Below are 18,957 nucleotides of genomic sequence, written 5' to 3'. Positions count from 1 at the left end.
TCAAAGATGATAGTCATAGTCAGTGCAGCCATGACCATCATAGTTGGACAGCCTGTACAAGAGTACAAAAGGGCAGTTGAAGAAGATGATAAACAAGATGATTCTTTATTCTGCCACCATCCAATGCAGCATTTTCAAATTCCTTCTCTAGCTCACAGTTTTCAACTGCTAAACTCTAGAGTAGTAGTTCCTACTTCAGCTTCAGAGCTATGTGAAAGGAAGGAAACTACTCAAAGCATGATACTGCTGCACAGTCATTCACACCCATTCAAATATAGGTGTCAGATGCTACCCCATGAGCACAGGGAAGTGTTTTGCATCATTGCTTTTTTCCTTACAAATGTAAATAACTGGAAAAGGTTAAGGGCTATGTAGAATCATCTGTCATTCTTTGATCCATGCCTGCTAAGGAGGAGAGGAAGGGAAGAAACACAAAAAGGAACTGAGGTGGGATTTTCAATAGAACTTCATATACCCCTTGCAATTATTATTTTATTTCGCAAGCAATTGAATCTATACACCAGGATTCTGCAAGCATACCAGCAAATTCTGTCACATCAAAGGATCTACATTCATGTAACATCAATCTGAATATATGAATTTTGCCTGTAAAGTTCCTGTATCTTTGTGCAGAAGCAATAGCTTTAATTTTCTCTATACAAAGTGTACCTGTACACTCTGTGTACATTTTGATGGTGGGTCTCTTCAGAAGCTCTTTAGACCTGAATCCCTTTAGAGTGTCTGATCTAAACTGCTTAAAAAAATTCATGCAGAATTTACATTTGAGGGTTCACAAACTTGCATCTTTCCAGTTGTTTCTCTTTACTGGGAAGTTCTGAATTACTTGCCAAAGTTCTTCATTGTTCTTTGCCATTATTTGAAGAATGAGTTGTGCAAAAATGTTCAAGTATGTTATTAAAAATTAGAAATACAACTAATTGAATAAATAAGAGCTTGAAAATTGCCAAAATTTTCCATGACATTTATAGAAACTTGTTTCATTTTTTTATTACTGTTCTGAAAGTTTTGTAATTTTATTTCCTGAAGTACTGTGCATTGGTAACCACATATTTGAAGGAGTGGATGAACAAAGTGATTTTTTTTAAGTTGGCAGTTTCTTTCGTTATCATGACAAGTTGTATTATATTCTTTATGTCACATTTGATATAATAAAAAGCATATTATTTTAAATCTAGCATATATTTGACAAATTATAATTAAAACTCATTCAGAACTATGGAAGCTACACATTTTTTTCCATCAGTGTTTTAAAAGGCACAACTAGGATTAGATTACTAAGACAGGTATACAATAAACCTTTCTAGAAAAATGTTACAATCTGATTCACTCAAATTAAATTTGAATTTATATCATGTAAATTAAGTGTGTTTTCAACTAGAAAAAGAAGGCACATAATGTATAAATACATTATTGTGGTACAGCACAAAATGAAACTAATATTTTGAGTGCATTTGGTACATAATAGAACACTGTAAAAAATCCATTTAAAATCAGTGCTGCTTATAATGTGTTTGTGACAAGAATTGTCGCAGTAAAGCTAATCCCAATTTAATTAAAGGCAAAACTTTTTGATAACAAAATTTTTTTCAAAGTTGGTTTAAAAGCTATATACAATATGACTAATATTTCATCTAGTCAATAAGTTTATATTTCTGTTGATGTCATAAGACATCATGCAAGATTTCACGTTATTGTGATACCATAAATACATTAGGATATGATTTTTGAAAGCAGTCGAGATAGGTCTAAATCTACTTTTACAGTAGTTGGCATTGCTATAACTATATTACAACTGACTTTTGCAGGAGCAGAGATAGATTGGTACAAAGTCCCAGTAATTTAAACAAGAACAGAAACAAGCCAAAGGTGAACTTAAAATTTTTTTTTTGAAATTAATATAGCTTCATTAATATTAAAAATAAACCATAACACAGGATACTCTTTTAATATAGAACAATCCAATTTCTGCTCATCTCCACAAAGAGAAAGGATGGTCATAGTCCATGCCCAACCACAGGATTTGTCAGTGTTCTTCTTACTCTTCAAGGTGTGTGAGATAAGGGAGAGAAATGTGGATGTAATTTTAGGAAAGGTATCAGAAATAGTAAAAAAGCAGACTTCCCCAAGGTTGTAAAACAGAAATCTATGAACGAATGGAGGGTTCCAAAAGGAAAAGATGTATTATAAAGTCAAAGACAGAAGTAGCTTCACAAAGCTGCTGAAATAGGTGGAAGAAAAGTTGAGATTAAATGACTAGAAAAAGGAAAATGAATCAGAAAACCAGGACCGAGGCAAGGCAAAAACAGAAGAGGCCCAAGTAAAGTGAAAAGGAAATATAATAAATAAATGAAGGAATATGAAAAAAAGTTCTAAAACAATGTATAAGTATACATGTAAAATCGGTCAAAGAAAATACCTTGGATATCATACCTAATTAATTCAGTTACTTGTTTCCACAAGCTTCCACAGCTCGGTGTTCAGTGAAAGGTTATAGGATATTCCTTGAGATTTATAAATTCTGCAGGGTTTTCTTATTATTATGAATATTAATGCTATTTCTGGTGATTTGGCACCAACTAGATATATACCTTTTGTTGCTCCAGACTGGTCCCTCCCTGGCCATTGGAAGAGAAGGTGAGGAATAGCCTTCTATATCCCTTACAAAACTCGCACATGGATAGATGAAAGCCACAGGCTCTGTGCAAGTAGATGTCCAGACAATTTGGAGGGGTCCATTTCTAAAGTAACTGAGGTTGTTCTTTCCTTATATAAATCCCTTTCACATGTAAACCCACCGAGGGTCTGCTCAAAACTATCAAAAAGTCAAAGTTTTCCCATTAAGACGATAAATGTTCTAAGAGAAAAATATCAGAAGGGCCAGAGACTGGCAGTGATGTCTTCACACAATTTAATCACAGCTAATTATTTCCCAATTATTAAGCTTGTAGTGTAGATGCAGTTGTAGTGTAGATGCAGTGTTTTTTCCTGGGACGGGAGACCGTTGAACTCACCATACCAGTCTTAATACCAATATTAACTCCACTAATATGTTTTCATAAGGTATTATAGTAAATATAATAATACTGTTAACAATATCAATAATAATATCTTAGAATTTTTTTGAAGAAGGAAAATAAACTCTTTTTTATTCTTTATGAAACTGTTGAGTAGAGTACATTCATTCTAGGGTCCTGACCTTGCATGGCTCCCACAACCTAAGCTCTCAGTGGATTTTATTTAACAAAAATGAAAGCTGATACAGTCTTAATGTAAGGCACTAACATTGCTGCAGAAGAAAATCGTAAGAGTTCTTCAAAGTTTGTTTTCACAATAATGTGCAAATTTACTGATTTCCATGACCAATTTCTTCCAAAACTGTGTTAATAAAAATATCTGATGTAATATGTTGAACAGAGATTTTCTTCAGTGTTTCTGAAGAATATTTAAATGAATACTGGATAATTTGGATTGAAGGGTACATGAAAAGTTGCTGACCTTGGTGTTCAAAACTTAGAATGATGATATAATAAAACCAGAGATAAAACTGGTCACTTTCAGACAACCATTTCATTATGTTTTACCATTAAAGGCCTAGCAGGTGAGGACAGGATGAACTGACTTTTCATCTAAAAACAAAAACTTGGGTTGTGGTCAACAAAGTTATACTGCTCTAAGCATCTACTACATGAGTAATGTCTCATAGTACACAGTACGTTTCATTACATATTACAGTTATAGCTAAGTAGATACTATGGTTAGTGTCTGGTAGTGCCATTTCTGACTGAGGCCCAGCTGTGCCAAGTACGTACAAGTAAAGATGTAGCAGAACAAAACAGCTCTGGCCAAGCAGAAGGTCACTGAGCTTTTGCTACAGCTTCTTGCTACTACAAGCTATGACTGTCCAAAGAAGTGATTACATCCGTGGAGTGATCTTATGGCTTCTTTCAACCTTAGAAATGCATAATGTTTGTTATATTTAATGGAGATGAGTATGTATTCCATTCAAAACCTTACTATTTTTAATAGTTGCAGACATTAGTTTGCAAAATACTAGTCTTGCAAAATATGTCCTCCCAGTACTCTAGATTTGCATTCCTGCCAAGCCTATTAATATTATTTAAAATAGTGTAATCCTTTTATACATAATCTGACTTGAGACAGGCAGGATGGAATAAAAAGGAAATGTATCCATCATAAAGAAAGACAAAACTACATAACAATCAAATACTTAGGTCTCAAATGTCTCACCAATACCAAAAAGATTAAAACTGAAAAAACAAGTCTTATCCACAGCTATGACAAATGAATACAAATATCTTCATACAAAGAAGCAATAGTATTACTATAAACATTTCCTTCACTTGCCAGAGAAAATATAGCGTAGCCGTTTCTGTCACTGAATCGCTCCTGGGTGGGAAGCTTGCTGCATCACAGTGTTCCAGTGAGACAGAAATGCTGTCTACATCAATGTTATCTTCTCATGGAAAAGACCTGGTAACACTGCATTGAAAAAAAAAAAAAAAACCTCCCTAAGAATACAACAACAAAACCAACCCCAAATCTCTCAGAAACTATAGATTTGAAAGACCCTAATTTTCCTCCTCCACACTTCTATTTAATGGTTAAGAAGGTATGGACAAACTTTGCTGTCTTAGCTCTAAGAAACTGAGTCCACAGGATTTTACTGGTATTATATCTGTTTAAACATATGAGTGTTCTAATAAACTGAGATTAAATATCTATTTATGTCTTCCTGACAATTCAGACTGATAAATACAAATGGCTGAATTTTAGAAAGAAAATCATCTATTGGATATAACTTCCTGAAAACATATCAGAAAGTATACAATATTTAACTAGGAATGTTGATGTTAAAAAAAAGAAAATGAATTCATGTGAAATGTCAGCTTCATTGCTGATGGGGCTCATTGCTGTGCCATTACTTTAGTTATTTATATAATTTTTAAGTCTTTTTTGAGGAAAGGAAATAACTTCAAAGTAATATATTTATTATTTATTTATTTCCTTCACTTGCCAGTGAAAATATTGCGTAGTTGTTTCTGTCACTGAATTGCTCCACATCACAATATTCCAGTGAGACAGAAATGCTTTCTGTGTATTATTCATATCTATATATAATTGCATATATTTATCTATCTTTACATCCATCCATCCATCCATCTCTCCATTTACCCATCCATCCAAGTATACACACACTGAACTCTGGCTTATTGCATAATAAAATTCTAAAGAACAGTGCTATAATAAAAAACCCCATACAATATAGAATGAACTTGATTGCATAAGAGGTAAAAGATTCACATCCTTTGAGAAAAGTTTTTACAATTTTGAGAGTTCTATAAAATAGACTAACAAAGCCCAAATTTCTTTTAATATGTTATGATTTAGAAAACATAGAAAGTGTAGAAAAATCATTTTCAAATTACATTTGAAAGGGTAAAGACATCATATTTGCTTTGAAAATAAGCAAAAAAATTAAAGCTTAAACAGTATTCTTAAACTCAAAACAGCCCACAATTTATCATGGAGACAGAAGGAAGAGAAAAAAGAGGAAGATGATAGTAGTAACCCCATTAAAAAATTTACCATATTATATTATGTTTTGCTCTTTGTTATAACCGAACCCAAATAATCTGCTATAGGAAAAATCTTGCTCTTATTTTGGCAACAGGCATAGAATTGCAAATGGAAGTGTACCACTGCATTGCTGACTAGTACATCATGCCAAGGCATGATAACACTAAGCAAATAATACTGATGTGCAATGTTTTACTCCTTTGTGGCATTTATTCGTGCCATAGCATCACACTAGACAATTGCCATTGGCCATTTTTTTAAGGACCCTGTCATGAACTACAATGATACTTTCTTAAGCTAGCTGGTTTCAGGAACTGTTATTGAGGTGGTATTTTTTTTTTCCTAGTCCATTGATCAGATGCAAATCTTCTCCTTTAGAAGGGTAATTTGAGTTTACAAACACATTAGTTTCTGTTCTTCTCAGAATCCCAATATTCGAAACAGTCTGTAACACCATGGTATATTATAGAATGTCAAATGAGTCAATTACATTTAAGTCATTACAATTACAATTAAGTCATTAAACATATTTTTCTGATATTTATACTGAAGTAAAATTAGTTAAGCATCAGCTTTTATAATACAAAGGCAGCCAGGAAGATCAGATGCAAAATACATTTATTTTTTAAGTATATGAATGTATTTTCAAGCTACAACACTGTAAAAAATGAGGTTCTGACCCTATAATCATTTAAGAATATGCATAATTTTCCTCATACTAATTTTTCTAAGGCTAAGTGCGTACAACTGTTTGCAGACTATTAGCTCAAATTAACTTCTTTGAAGACTTTTTGATTCTACTTTAATTCAAAAAATGACCCTTACAAGAATAAATACAGTTTTTAGCACTCTCTTCAACCTTTCAGTAATTCTGCTTAGCACCATGTCTAATTAATTAAATTTGAAACTCAGAAAATGACAATTTATATTGACTATTATTATGATGAACTTTTAAAATTTGTTTCTTAGGCTGCATACTGATTTCTCTTATTCTTGGAATATTGAGATATGATGTTATTATGTAACTATTAAACCATGTCACTTTTGCTCTGTGAACATATTAGAATTTTGACAGTGGGAAAATATTAAATGGAAAAAATGGCTTTTGTTCCTTTTTAATCAGGTTGTATACATGCTTAATGCTCAAAACTGTTTATTTCCATTTATTTCTGAATGGTTCATTAGTAAACATCCTTTAACATCCTGGTCTATGGTTTCCTTAAAAGCTTTAGAAAATATATTCTTTGGCATGAATTTTATTAAAGAATTCTAATTTTCTTTCCTTCAAGACACTCTTTTTAATGGTCTTGGACTCGGTGCTATCATTGGCCTTGGAGTGGCAGCACTTTTGTTAATCCTTGTTGTGACTGATGTTAGCTGCTTCTTTGTACGACAATGCGGATTGCTAATGTGCATCACCAGGAGGATTTGTGGGAAAAAGAGTGGTTCAAGTGGAAAAAGTAAAGAACTGGAAGAAGGAAAGGCTGCTTACTTGTGAGTATTAATCATGTATTTTGGAAACATCATTGAAAGAAAAACTTGGTCGTCCAGCTTGTATTAACTTCATGGCAATTTTGCAGTGTGGCAAAGGGAATGCTTCATAAACTACTTCTGCTACTTGGAAGAGTAATTCAGAGTTCCCCTGAAATGTATAGAAGTGTGGTGGGGGTGGGGGGGTGTATGGGTGGGTGGGTGAATGTTGCCTTAAAAGAAAGAGAGGAGAAGAAAAGAAAAAAGAAAAGCATCCACCATAATTCACTTTAAGATGCTCTGTTTGTGCAACTTGGGCTACTCTGATAAAAAGTAAAATCAATCATATTTCAGTAACAGATACAGGAACATTTTCGGTCCATGACAGAGCATTTTAACTCCATTTATATCAATCTGTCTTTGAGCTGCTAACGCCCAAACTCAACATATGATTGTGGCAGTGCCAGTAAATTTGGGAGCAAAGCACAGTAGGTTTTGTGGAAAATCTGTGAAAGAGCTTGTCTTCTTAAATACAGCTATTGCTGAAAAATCTTGTCTCTTACCCATGAAGTTTTGGAATTACAAGTATTGCTGACTTTTAAAAATAGAAGTGCACAGAAGCACATAGCTGAAATTGCTGGTGAGTGTGATTATTCTTCATAGCAACAGTTAATGATTGCAAAAATCAGTGGGAAGGAACAGCCATGATTCTAACAAATACCCTTGTGTAGTGGCTACTTCATCAGAGAAATGGGAGTGAACTGTTCATTTATGGGCAAGTATGTTGCCTTAAATGGTAACAGAAGATAGTGAGATCTGTGGCAAAACAGTTCCAGTACTGACTGCATAAAATAATAGTGTTTTAAAGAACAAATGTTTACAGGGTTTTCAAAAGGTAAGAGGGAGAGAGGATTGCATCTGTTCCCTCATTTTAAACAGTTTTTACTAAATATGGCAGCTTCACTTCCTCATTATCCTCATCTAAAATACTTCTTATACATACGCTGCCATATTAATGAGAATGCTGTCTTTCCATGGCTTAAATAACATTTACTGGTCCTGTTCCTGGGTGCTGTAGTGCTCCGTGTAGTCAGGCCTGCGCTTCATTCTGCTGCAGCTTCCCAGGTGCCGTCCTTCCCCGGCTGTTTGTAGCGGAGAGCAGTTTGCAGACCACGTTGTTTGCAGCTGTGTCAGGCTTCTTTGGTGCCTCTAGCGGAGATGCAAGACTCTCTGTTTGGTTTTAGTTTTCGCTGGTGTGTTTGAAAGACTGTGTCTTCCTTAGGTCACTTTATTACATTTCCTGGTTGGGTTCTCAAGAACCCTTTTTGAAATAGCTCCGTAGAACAAAAGCAATCATAAGCAGGCACACAATATTTACATCAAATAATGCTTCTGAATAAAAGAAGTTATGCCGTAAAATAACTGTTTTGTAATTATTCACAGCTTACAGTAAGAGGAAGAATCACACCAGTTTCTCTATCATGTTAAAGAAGCGTGTCCTGTTGAGTAGAATCAGCATTTGAAGCTTCTGGCTCCAATTCAGCTGTCCTTTCCTACTGAACAGAGCACTTTTAAGCTTACGCTTTAATTTCGCATTCAGGAAGTAACTAAGTACGAATTGGTGGTGTACAGACTCTTCTGAATGGGAAGACCTTAGGGAACTAAAGTTACAAATGCCACTTGTCAGCAATTTATACATTGCTATCAACATCTAATACACAAATGCCATCCTGTGCTGTCCCAGAGAAGCACGAAGCTGGTCATTTAACATTAATCTCTCTAGGGCACTTTTTTTGCAGAAATGAGTATCTTTAATTATATTTCTTTCCTTGTTGAGGTGGTCTTCTGTGAGTCATATATTCTGGGACTGTTCTTATTTTAGCTTATTCTCTGCCTAAATAAAAATAGCGGGGATGTCAGGCTAAAATTTCGAAACAATCTTAAACAGTCAAAATTTAAATTTGTGTCATGCCAACTGCCATTCCCTAGATGACACTGACATTTCCCTCTTTTGTATGTGTCAGTTCACACTCTCTTTTTTTGAGAGTTTAATTGTTACATTTGATTAGTAGGAAAAACATAGTCATTATTTATGTACCATGTGTAGTATTGCAGATGCTATAATGCATGTAAAATACATACAGCACATTTCTGGCACAGAAGTGGCTTAATGTGATTCCTACAAATAAGTTTCCCTCTGTGGAACTTTTAGTTGTTACACAGTTTGTATTTTCTCTACAATCAATTGTTCATTCTGTGTAAATGCTGTTTGCTAATAATATCAGTCTTAGGCTTTTGGATATGTAATAATATGTGTTTATAGACAAGATTGCAGATATACAGACTAAATAAAGTAGAATTTATAATTCCCTTCACCAGTCTTATTATGATCCATAATCTTTTCACCAATATGAGGTAGTCATGATTCCGAATTATAATTATATGGCAATGTTATCAAACAACTAACTCCTAACTAGTATATCAAATGCTTCATTTATGTGCACCTTCTACAGAAATGAGTATTGTATTCATTTATATATGTGAAAGTGGAATTTTGTTTTCACAGATAAATAAACACAAATCAGGTAGATTTTTTAAAAATAACCAAAATCTGTTAGGTTTTTACCCATTAATCTTTCCCTAATCAACTTATTGACTATAAATTTATTTGTGCTACACTATCATTATTTTGTAAAGATTTTGCTAGACGATACCTACCAGAGGATGGTAGGGTTTTCCAGGTACTTTTTGAATAGACAGATTTTTGCAGTTGTAACAGACTGCTTAAGGATTATCCTCTCAGGAACAGTTTAAAAATATAAGATATGAATTAGACAAAGGTTTGACTAGATCTTCGCTATGGCGCATACCAATCTGACTGCTCTTTGGAATGTCAAAGGTCTGGAAAAGTCTGTTAAATATAAAAGAGATTGTTAGTCTGGTTATCCTGTGTTTTCAGACTGTAGCTGATAAAGTTCCAGGATACAATTCCTGATGTGATTTTGGGAAAAGGAAGGAAATATTTAAGTGGCAAGAGGTTTTACTTTGCAAATATCAGATATATTTTGGATATCCTTTGATCTGTCTTTTGAGCATAAAAAATATATGTTAGTTATTAATTAATAGTAATATTGTTAATATTGCTGTAGAAGCAAACAGTACTTTTGTATCAGGGCCTGATATCCTGAACGCCGAACAAAAGCATAATGACAAGACTGTGCTCCATCTTCCTTACAGTCCATTGGCCTGGCCCACTGGCCCAAAGGTCATATAGTGCTTTAAGTGTGTGAAAATAACATTTTTTCCTAAAATGGGGGAATTACGACATAAAAAAGAAAGATTTTCTTCTATCAATTTGAATAGAATGGGCTAGCTCCTTATTGCACAAGGGCTTTTTACCATATTCTGACAACTGAGGAGGAGAACAAAATATACAACATCTATACTAACATAAAGGCTCTTTTCACCACCAGAAAAATTCAGGCATAAATGAGGATCAATTAACCTAGTTTGCTCTTTACTATACTAGTTTAGCAAAGTATAAATCTATTTCTATCAAGAGGCTATCCTCTTATTATTTAGTCATAAACAAAATGATCTTTTGAGATGCAAAACCATGATTTTTATGGAATAGGTAAGTAGCCATGGATGCTGGATACTTTGAAGACTTCAAGGAGCTGAGAACTCATTGTGTTAAATGTGACTTAGTGGTGTTAATCACTGATAATTAGTTCTGCTTTTTTTTTGACAACTTTTGAAAGAAAGCACCTTGGTAATTAGCAAGGTGCAGTGTATGCAGTTAATGTAATGCTAGAGTTTAAGATTCTTTTAATAATTTTTAGGAAAGATGGATCAAAAGAACCAATAGTGGAAATGAGAACAGAGGATGAAAGAATTACCAATCATGAAGATGGGAGTCCAGTAAATGAGCCAAATGAAACAACTCCACTCACAGAACCAGAGTAAGTAGCCCAAAATTTCTCAGAGTTTACAAAAACTTCTGGCTCTGAAGACTTTCCTGTCTGGGGAAGGGAGAGCTATAAATAACACTGGCGTGGGAATGATATGCTGCAGCAATGCAGTTTACCAGTGTGATGTTTTATAATGATCATTCTGAATTATGGTACCCCGGGCCCACCTGGCTCTCTGCCCACCCAGATTAACCTCTACATCTTGCGGGAGACCGCAGCTGGCTGACACAGGCAGCTCACAGCCCTGCTGGCCACTGCAAGAGGCTCTGCAGCCGCAGTGCCCCCAGACCTCCACTCCCCTAACCCTCCAACGGCAACTGAGCAAGAGCATGGCAGTTTTTTAGTCAGATGCAGCTAATCTTTACCACCTCCCCAGAGGCCTACCCAGCAGTTGTTAACTGCTCTGTGGTTATAACCTCCTGACTCTCAGGAATGGCCATAGATTGCGTCGCCCCCTGTTATGGAGCTCAGTGCTCCAGAAATCCAGCCCCTCACAGGGTTATCCCTTGCTGCTTTCATTCATGTAACTTAGTGCTTGGCTGCTTATTTAAAGCCATGTGGTAAAATTGGATTAATAGTGCTGAAGGCCAGCTGCTTCTGTAAGTTGTTTCTTTTCTCGTTTCCCCTTCCTATCTCTGCAAGGTGTTCTCGGTGCAGAAACCGTAGTAGTTTTCATGTGGAGCTCCCAGGCTCCAGTTGCCTTGTGAGTTACTAGGGCCCCAGCCTCTGGCTCTAAGGAGACGAATGCTGATGGTCAGATCCTCTCCTGAACTGTACTATTGCAGCCCCTGGAACAAATTAAACTGGATTGAATTGTTAGTATTCATACTTTGAATAGCATTTTTCCAAAAGGGTGTAGAGGATATAGCACAATTGGTGATAAGTCACAAGCAAGCCTGGTATTTTACTAAACTCGTGACTGCATTGCTATCACAATGAGAGTTTCCGATGTGCATTTTTTCTTCTTCTGAAAACATAGTTCGGAGAGAAACTAATATTTCAACAAAGGTGATGACAGTACTATTCCTTCTATTGAGAGCCCACCTAGTGGGGTGTTAAAGAACATGAATTGATTGCTCAAGAGATTAATTCCTGAGTCTCAACAGTTAATTGATTTGAAATTATTAAAGAAAACTCTGAGTTGGCTTTGGTTTGAGCCCAAAGCTTTTCATGCTTTGTGAAAATTTCCTGCTTAATGAGACTTTATAGCTGTTAGGGCCACAAAGACACTTCTGTAGTAAATAAGGTAAAGATAGAAACTCTCCTGTTGATTATTTGGTGGAATTACAGTTGTGTTTTAAAAAGGAAAGAAAGTTCTTATAGAACAGTCTTCTCCTCTTTCTGAAAATACAACAAAATTGCCATCCTCGTCATCACCTGGAACTGCAAATGTCAAAACCCTTAATAAGAAAAAAAGTTTGTGTTACTGGCTGCTATTGACATTTGTAGTAAAATACTTTGGGGGGATCCAACTGCAAATTACGCTATATACTTTTTTTAAAGAACACGTACCTGAAGACTTCAAACTTGAGTTAATAAAACAATTACGGGATTTGCTGAATGAATAGTGATATACCTGCTCTTAATATTTTTTGTTCATTGATATGCAAACTTAATCTTCTGAAAAATGCCTAGATTTATAGTGAGGGTCGCTGTAGAGAACCCACAGTTATCTAAAGAGGCAGTTTATTAGAGGAATACAGCTGCAAACAACTTTCAGTGTAAACAGTTGAAGCACTTTTTAAAATTTCTTTGAAAAATTCTGATGTTCTGATATTTGTTACAGCATAACTAATACTACTTTTGACTAGTACAGATGTATACTATAAAAAATGTTAATTGAATCTCAGCAGATGGAATTAACCATGTGGCCATATTTATAAAGATAAAACATTGTACAAAATCCAGTGGCTTTGGATATATTAGCTGCTAGGACACCAGGGCCAAGTTGTTTAATATCTTAAAGACTAATTGCAGTACCAGATATTGCAAATACAAATGAGTTAATCCAACATAGGGCGCAATACAAGGAAAAATTAAGTTCAGCTCTTCCTGCCTGTCCCAGTCTTTAGAACAGCTGGGAGGAATTAAACATGAGAAAATTAAGATCAAGAATGTTTTACTATCTTATTGGGGGAAAAAAGAATGAGTCACTGGTGCCAGGAAAAATACCTAAATCATAGGAACAGTTGATAAGGAGTTTGATGGGTATTGTATCCCTGGAACAACAGGCTGCTAAAAGATATTAATAGTGATGACTCTTTCCTTCTTGGCAATTTCTTCTCCCACAACCTGTGGCAAAAGGCAGCAGTCCAAGGTACAGCTGGACCAAGATCAGACGGGTTAGCTACAGATTCAGGATAGTGTCACTGATGAAACCAAAGATGAATACAGAAAAGCCTCATGCAATCAGGATATGTGAAGAGACATGAACACTGAAGGGACATAGAACGACCTTTGCTCACTCAGGAGTCATTACAAATGAAGCAGAGAAGCAATACAAAATATGGGTGAGATGCCACTAGAGAAAAGAAGGAAGCAACGGGGTAGAACTAAGTCGCTCAGCAGGAATAACAACACACAAACACATTATCAACAACAGGTGCTATCAACCAGAAAGGCATACACTGAGCAAAGCAATGATGACCGGCAGGGATCTGGGAGGGAAGAGCTTAGCTTGTAGGAGGAAAGAGTTTCAAGGATATTCCAGGCAGTCAGTGTTCATATAAGGTGAGATTCATTTTGCCTAATTTTGGCTGTTGTAAAGGTATGCAAGGTAAGCCTTTAGTCTAAGTTAGGTGAAATCAGCACAGCCAGAGGCACATCCCATGTACCTGAGAGAATTTATTTCAGGAGAAGATACCTTATGTCTGTGAGATGCCTGTCTCTTCCTTGACTGCAGAATTAGCCTAGCTTAGTCTTTGTGCCTAACTTTCAGGCAGCCTTTCTTGCATATTTTTGCAATTGGACAAAATAAATGCAGGCATTGTGTTATTTTGAATAATACCAATTAACACTCAGAATTTTAAATGCAGTTTAAGCATTTCTGTAAAATAATTAATGATGAGATGACATAGTCTTATAATAATGGAGTCTTTTCATTATATTACCAAGCATATTATTCCTTAAACTACATTTTACCTTCACTCAGATGAATCTTTTTAAAGCCAGGGATCCATTTGTGGCAGCAGATCAGCACAAAGCACTTTTACCTTTTTATAATAGTGGCAGGAAATCAATTTGTTAAATTGTGCATTTTTATATTTCTGTAATGTGATTAAGATGCCACATGCAATGTGGTATTATAATTGCATTCCTAATATTGTCTGATATTATTGTGTTCTAGGGTTGGTTGAGTTTTTCTTGGTTTTAATGAAACTGGGTCAACTTCAGTATCAAATTGGCTGGGAGCCATATTGCTATAATACTGTCATTCAGTAGAGAAGCAAATATTCTACAGAAAGTTTTGTATGGGTACTATCAGCAGAATATCGCAGATTTTAGTAATATCTAGTATCCTTATCCTACATTGAAGGGTTCTAGCAAATCTTTCTGTTTCAAATAATTGAAATTATTTGTGAGATGTTCATAATCTATTTCTCCAAAAGCAATTTCTTTATGTTTCTGTACAATATATTCTATCAGTTGCCCAATTATTACTTTGGTTAAATATTTCCTTCCCTTTCAGCCACCTCTGTTCAGAAATTCATTGAATCACAGAATCACAAAGTGGTTGAGGTTGGAAGGGACCTGGAGATCATCTAGTCCAACCTCCCTGCTCAAGCAGGCTCACCTAGAGCACATTGCCTAGGACCCTATCCAGGCAGCTTTTGAATATCTCCAAGGATGGAGACTCCACAACCTCTCCGGGCAACCTGTGCCAGTGCTCTGTCACCCTCACAGTAAAGTTGTTTTTCCTCATATTCAGATGGAACGTCCTGTGTTTCAGTTTGTGCCCATTGCCTTTCATCCTGTCACTGGGCACCACTGAAAAGAGTCTGCCCCCATCCTCTTTACACCCTCCCTTCACTTATACACATTGATAAGATCCCCTCTCAGTCTGCTCTTCTCCAGGCTGAACAGTCCCAGCTCTCTCAGCCTTTCCTCATATGAGAGATCCTCCAGTCCCTTCATTGTCTTAGCAGCTCTCCATTGGACTTGATCCAGTGGCAATCGCAGTGAGATCATAGCCCTGGGACTGCACACAAATCTCTAATTCCTCCTGTTTATTTCCCATGCTGCATGCGTTTATGTACAGGCACTTCAGAGAGGCATCCAAGCGTGCTGATTTCCCAGGAGGGCTGCAAGAGGTTTCCCCATAGTGTAGTCTTGTAAGTACTTCCTTAGTTGCATGCAACTGATGGAGGTATCCCCACTTGAGCCCTGTTTTGCTCACTACATGGTCTCGATAACTCTCCCCTTCCCCTATCTTTCCTAGTTTAAAGCCCTCCTTACCAGGTTGGCCAACCTGTTGGCTAAGATGCATGTGTCTCGTTTAGTGAGGTAGGTCCCATCTCTCCCAATCAATTGTTGATCTTCAAACAGGGTCCCATGGTCATAGAAACCAAAACCCTGTTGCTGACACTAGCTGTGCAGCCAGTTGTTTGCTTGCAGTATCCATCCAGTCCTCCTCACATCCTTCTCCCTTGCTGGTAGGATCGAGGAGAAAATCATCTGCCTGCTCCTCCCCCCCCCCCCAACGCCTCTGACATCTTCCCCCAGAGCTCTGTAGTCACGTTTGATACCTTCCAAGTTGCCCTTGACAGTATCGCTGGCGCCCATGTGGAAGAGCAGCAGTGGGTAATAGTCAGAAGAACGGACAAGTTTTGGCAGTCTCTCCACAACATCCCAGATCCAAGCCCCCAGCAAGCAGCAAACCTCTCTATTAGAAGAGGTCAGGTCGGCAGATGGTGCCTCTGTCCCCTGCAGCAGGGAGTCACCCGCTACTATCATTCACTGCTTCCTCCGGGTGCTCCTACATGGCTCAGGATCCATCTGCCCAGTTGCTTCACTCAAAAGCACACCCAAAACTCCTCAGCTTGAAGGGCAGTGAACCTGTTCAGTAGCTGCAAGCCTTCAGGAGGAGCAGGAGCCTTCCTCCTTGTATGAGAAGACACTAGCTTCCAGTCTTCACCTTCGTCGGAGTTACCACTTACTATCCCGCAAGGCACAGACTCCACCTGCATCTCCACTGCCGTTGGGGGTTGGGGGTCTTGAAGCTGCAGGGTCTCTGAGAAGATCCTGTCTATCTCTCACTCATCCTCTCTGATGCTACACAGCCTGCTGACTTCTTCCCATAACTCCTTGACCTGGCAACACAACTGATCAGCAACAGCACACCTTCTGCAGGAAAGGTGACTGTCAGCCCGTGCCTCACGGAGAGGCCCCAGGCCCTCCTGCAGTCTGAGACTTGCAGAGCTGCATCCTCCACCAGATGGTCTGTCTGGATCAAAGCCTCCAACATGGCAGGGAGAGTGACTCCAACAGCTACAGGGGAACATGCTCTGTGTCATGTCACACCATAACTGAGAACGTGTATGCTCCTTTGAATGGATACAAGGAACCCTTCTTGTGCTCTTCTGCACTAACTGCTGCATCTGTTGGATGCCTCTCTTAGTGGAGCTCTGCATTTTTATAAAATTCGATTAAATTAAGTCTTTTTTAATACCAGGTTAAGTGCTTTGCACTATTAGGCATTTATCTAAAATGTATCTCAGGAGCCATACTTCCTTTGCACCATTTTTTTAATCTTCTTTTAAAATTAGATTTCCGTTGATTCTGCTATTTCCATTCATTCAGGCATCATGGTGTGGGCTGAATTCTGTTTCCTTTAGCTGTGTCATGTGAAACAATTACTAGCGAACTCCCTCTGTGTTCAAAGCCAGACAGCTGATATATCCCACACATTTTATGGTAACAGAACAAGTTAGCCATCTCTTTGGGTTTTTTTTCAGATGTAATTTGTGCTCATTGTTTAACCTCTAGATAAACAGCAACTTTCCTAGTTCATTTCAGCCAGCCTAAAATTTCCTAAGACCGGGAATTTGGGTATTGCTTTGTTTTATTGATTGTTATTAAACGCTGTTTATACAAGACATTCCTAAGGGATTCTTCAGACAATTTTTGAACAGTATATTACTCTTTGGGACATTGAAGCAATAATAGTGACAGTTTTCTGAAAAATTTAACAGTTGTTAGGAGTGAAAAAGGCATATGTATACTATTCCCCAGTTAAAAAACAGAAAGCAAACTCAAACCAGAATCAGGATTAACAGCTATTATGCCCAGGTGATGTTATTAGAAGAACATCTGAATAAACCATACATATTTTTGACAGCTATATTTTTGACAGGTAACTACTGGCAATAGGAAATCTATGATTTTCAAGACCTTTTTTGATGAGATCAGTGTGTTGTCTTTCCTTTAAAGTAAAAGTGAGGACTCTTTTGCCATTGGAATTAATGATTAGAAGACCCAAAGGAATGTTTAGACCATTTCTGAAATTAAAATTCCATCTGAATTCATCTTCATCCATTCAGATAAGAACAGTTTTTATCGCAGGGTGAAATGTAAGTGGCCAACTTCTTTTTGTGCTGTTCATTTGGAGGCTTCACCAAGTTAGTCTTAAAAGAGTTATAAGACATTAAAACAGCTAGAATTTATGATCTAAAATAAATTCTAGAAATTTCTAAGGAGGAAAATTATTTCTATAACCTTCTTTTGCTATAAAAACTTCTTTCCTTCACCTACGTTTTGGCATAATCTCCAATGAAAGATCTTATTCTTTCATATACAACTGCATTTACATTTAGGAACAGACATAGCAAAGAGTAAAATCTATATGCAGCAAAGCACTTAACTGTTAAGTGTTTCACTGTATCCTAAGGAACACGTACCTGAATACTGGCTTGGGTCAGGTCTTTACTCTGTTGTTTCTTTTGGCTTATTGAAGAAACTGCATTTTGGGAAGCAATGATGTGCTTATTGTGCACCATTTAGCTTTGTCAGGCATAATAGAAATGGAAAGAGTTTGTATATATTTCTTTAAAAACAAAAAAACTCAGTGCTCTTGGTAAAAGAATTGTATATTATTTTCAGTAAATTATGTTTTATTATAAACACAGTGTATTTTATGAACAATACATATGTTGTAGGCTTAAATTATGTATTATTTTTTGTAACTACCATGATTCCTCTTTTCTTCTGATAGGAAACTGCCACTAAAGGAGGAGAATGGAAAGGAAGCTTTAAATCCAGAAACCATAGAAATCAAAGTTGCTAATGACATCATCCAGTCAAAAGAAGATGATAGCAAAGCATAATAAGATAAACTACAGCTGTCCGAAAAATGCATTTGAATTGAAGTAACTCCGTGACCAAAACTTTACAGCTGACCTTAATTTCTTTGGAAACTTAAGCTTGGAATAGTTAGTACATGTGTACATATGATGAAACTATTTCTGTCTACAGTTCCTTTCTATTTTTTGTTAATGGTTTTAGTATGTAGTTTTGCTGACACCAGTCCCATGGTATAAATTTGAAAAACCTGCAGAGTAAGAACTGTAATATATTATATGACAAAGTATGTCTATTTAGAAGAATACTTTATGGAGCACCCCTAACCTCCACCAACACATCAGGTCTTTCCAGATCTTACAGTGCAAGCTACATACATAAAGGAAAGTGCCATATACTGTTGTATTTATTTTCATTTGTAATAAAGGAAAAGTTTAGGTTGCCTTTAAAAAAAACAGTCTCAATATGACATTTAAGACCTTAGAGCTGGCAAACACTCAGTAGTTATCCCAGCTGTGCTTATCACTTGAAACAAAACAGAAAAACCGTCTTCAACATAGAGCCAGCCCCACCTGCAGTTTCACCTGGCTTCTTTGGTATA

At 36.6% G+C, this 18,957-nt stretch overlaps 1 protein-coding gene across 1 annotated transcript in view; it reads left to right on the top strand.

Moving 5' to 3' along the window:
* The window catches only part of NCAM2 (neural cell adhesion molecule 2), a 168,985-nt gene extending 150,603 nt beyond the window's left edge, over positions 1–18,382 (top strand). The window contains exons 16-18 of the mRNA XM_026084007.1: positions 6,909–7,113; positions 10,932–11,051; positions 18,271–18,382. Of these exons, the coding sequence (XP_025939792.1) occupies positions 6,909–7,113; positions 10,932–11,051; positions 18,271–18,382 (437 nt within the window). The remainder of the gene's footprint in view (positions 1–6,908; positions 7,114–10,931; positions 11,052–18,270) is intronic.
* The last annotated feature ends 575 nt before the right edge of the window (positions 18,383–18,957 follow it).

This window comes from Apteryx rowi, unplaced genomic scaffold, assembly GCF_003343035.1.
Source record: "Apteryx rowi isolate R43461 unplaced genomic scaffold, aptRow1 scaffold_623, whole genome shotgun sequence".
NCBI lineage: Eukaryota > Metazoa > Chordata > Aves > Apterygiformes > Apterygidae > Apteryx > Apteryx rowi.
This window is presented reverse-complemented; position numbering and strand designations above follow the sequence as displayed.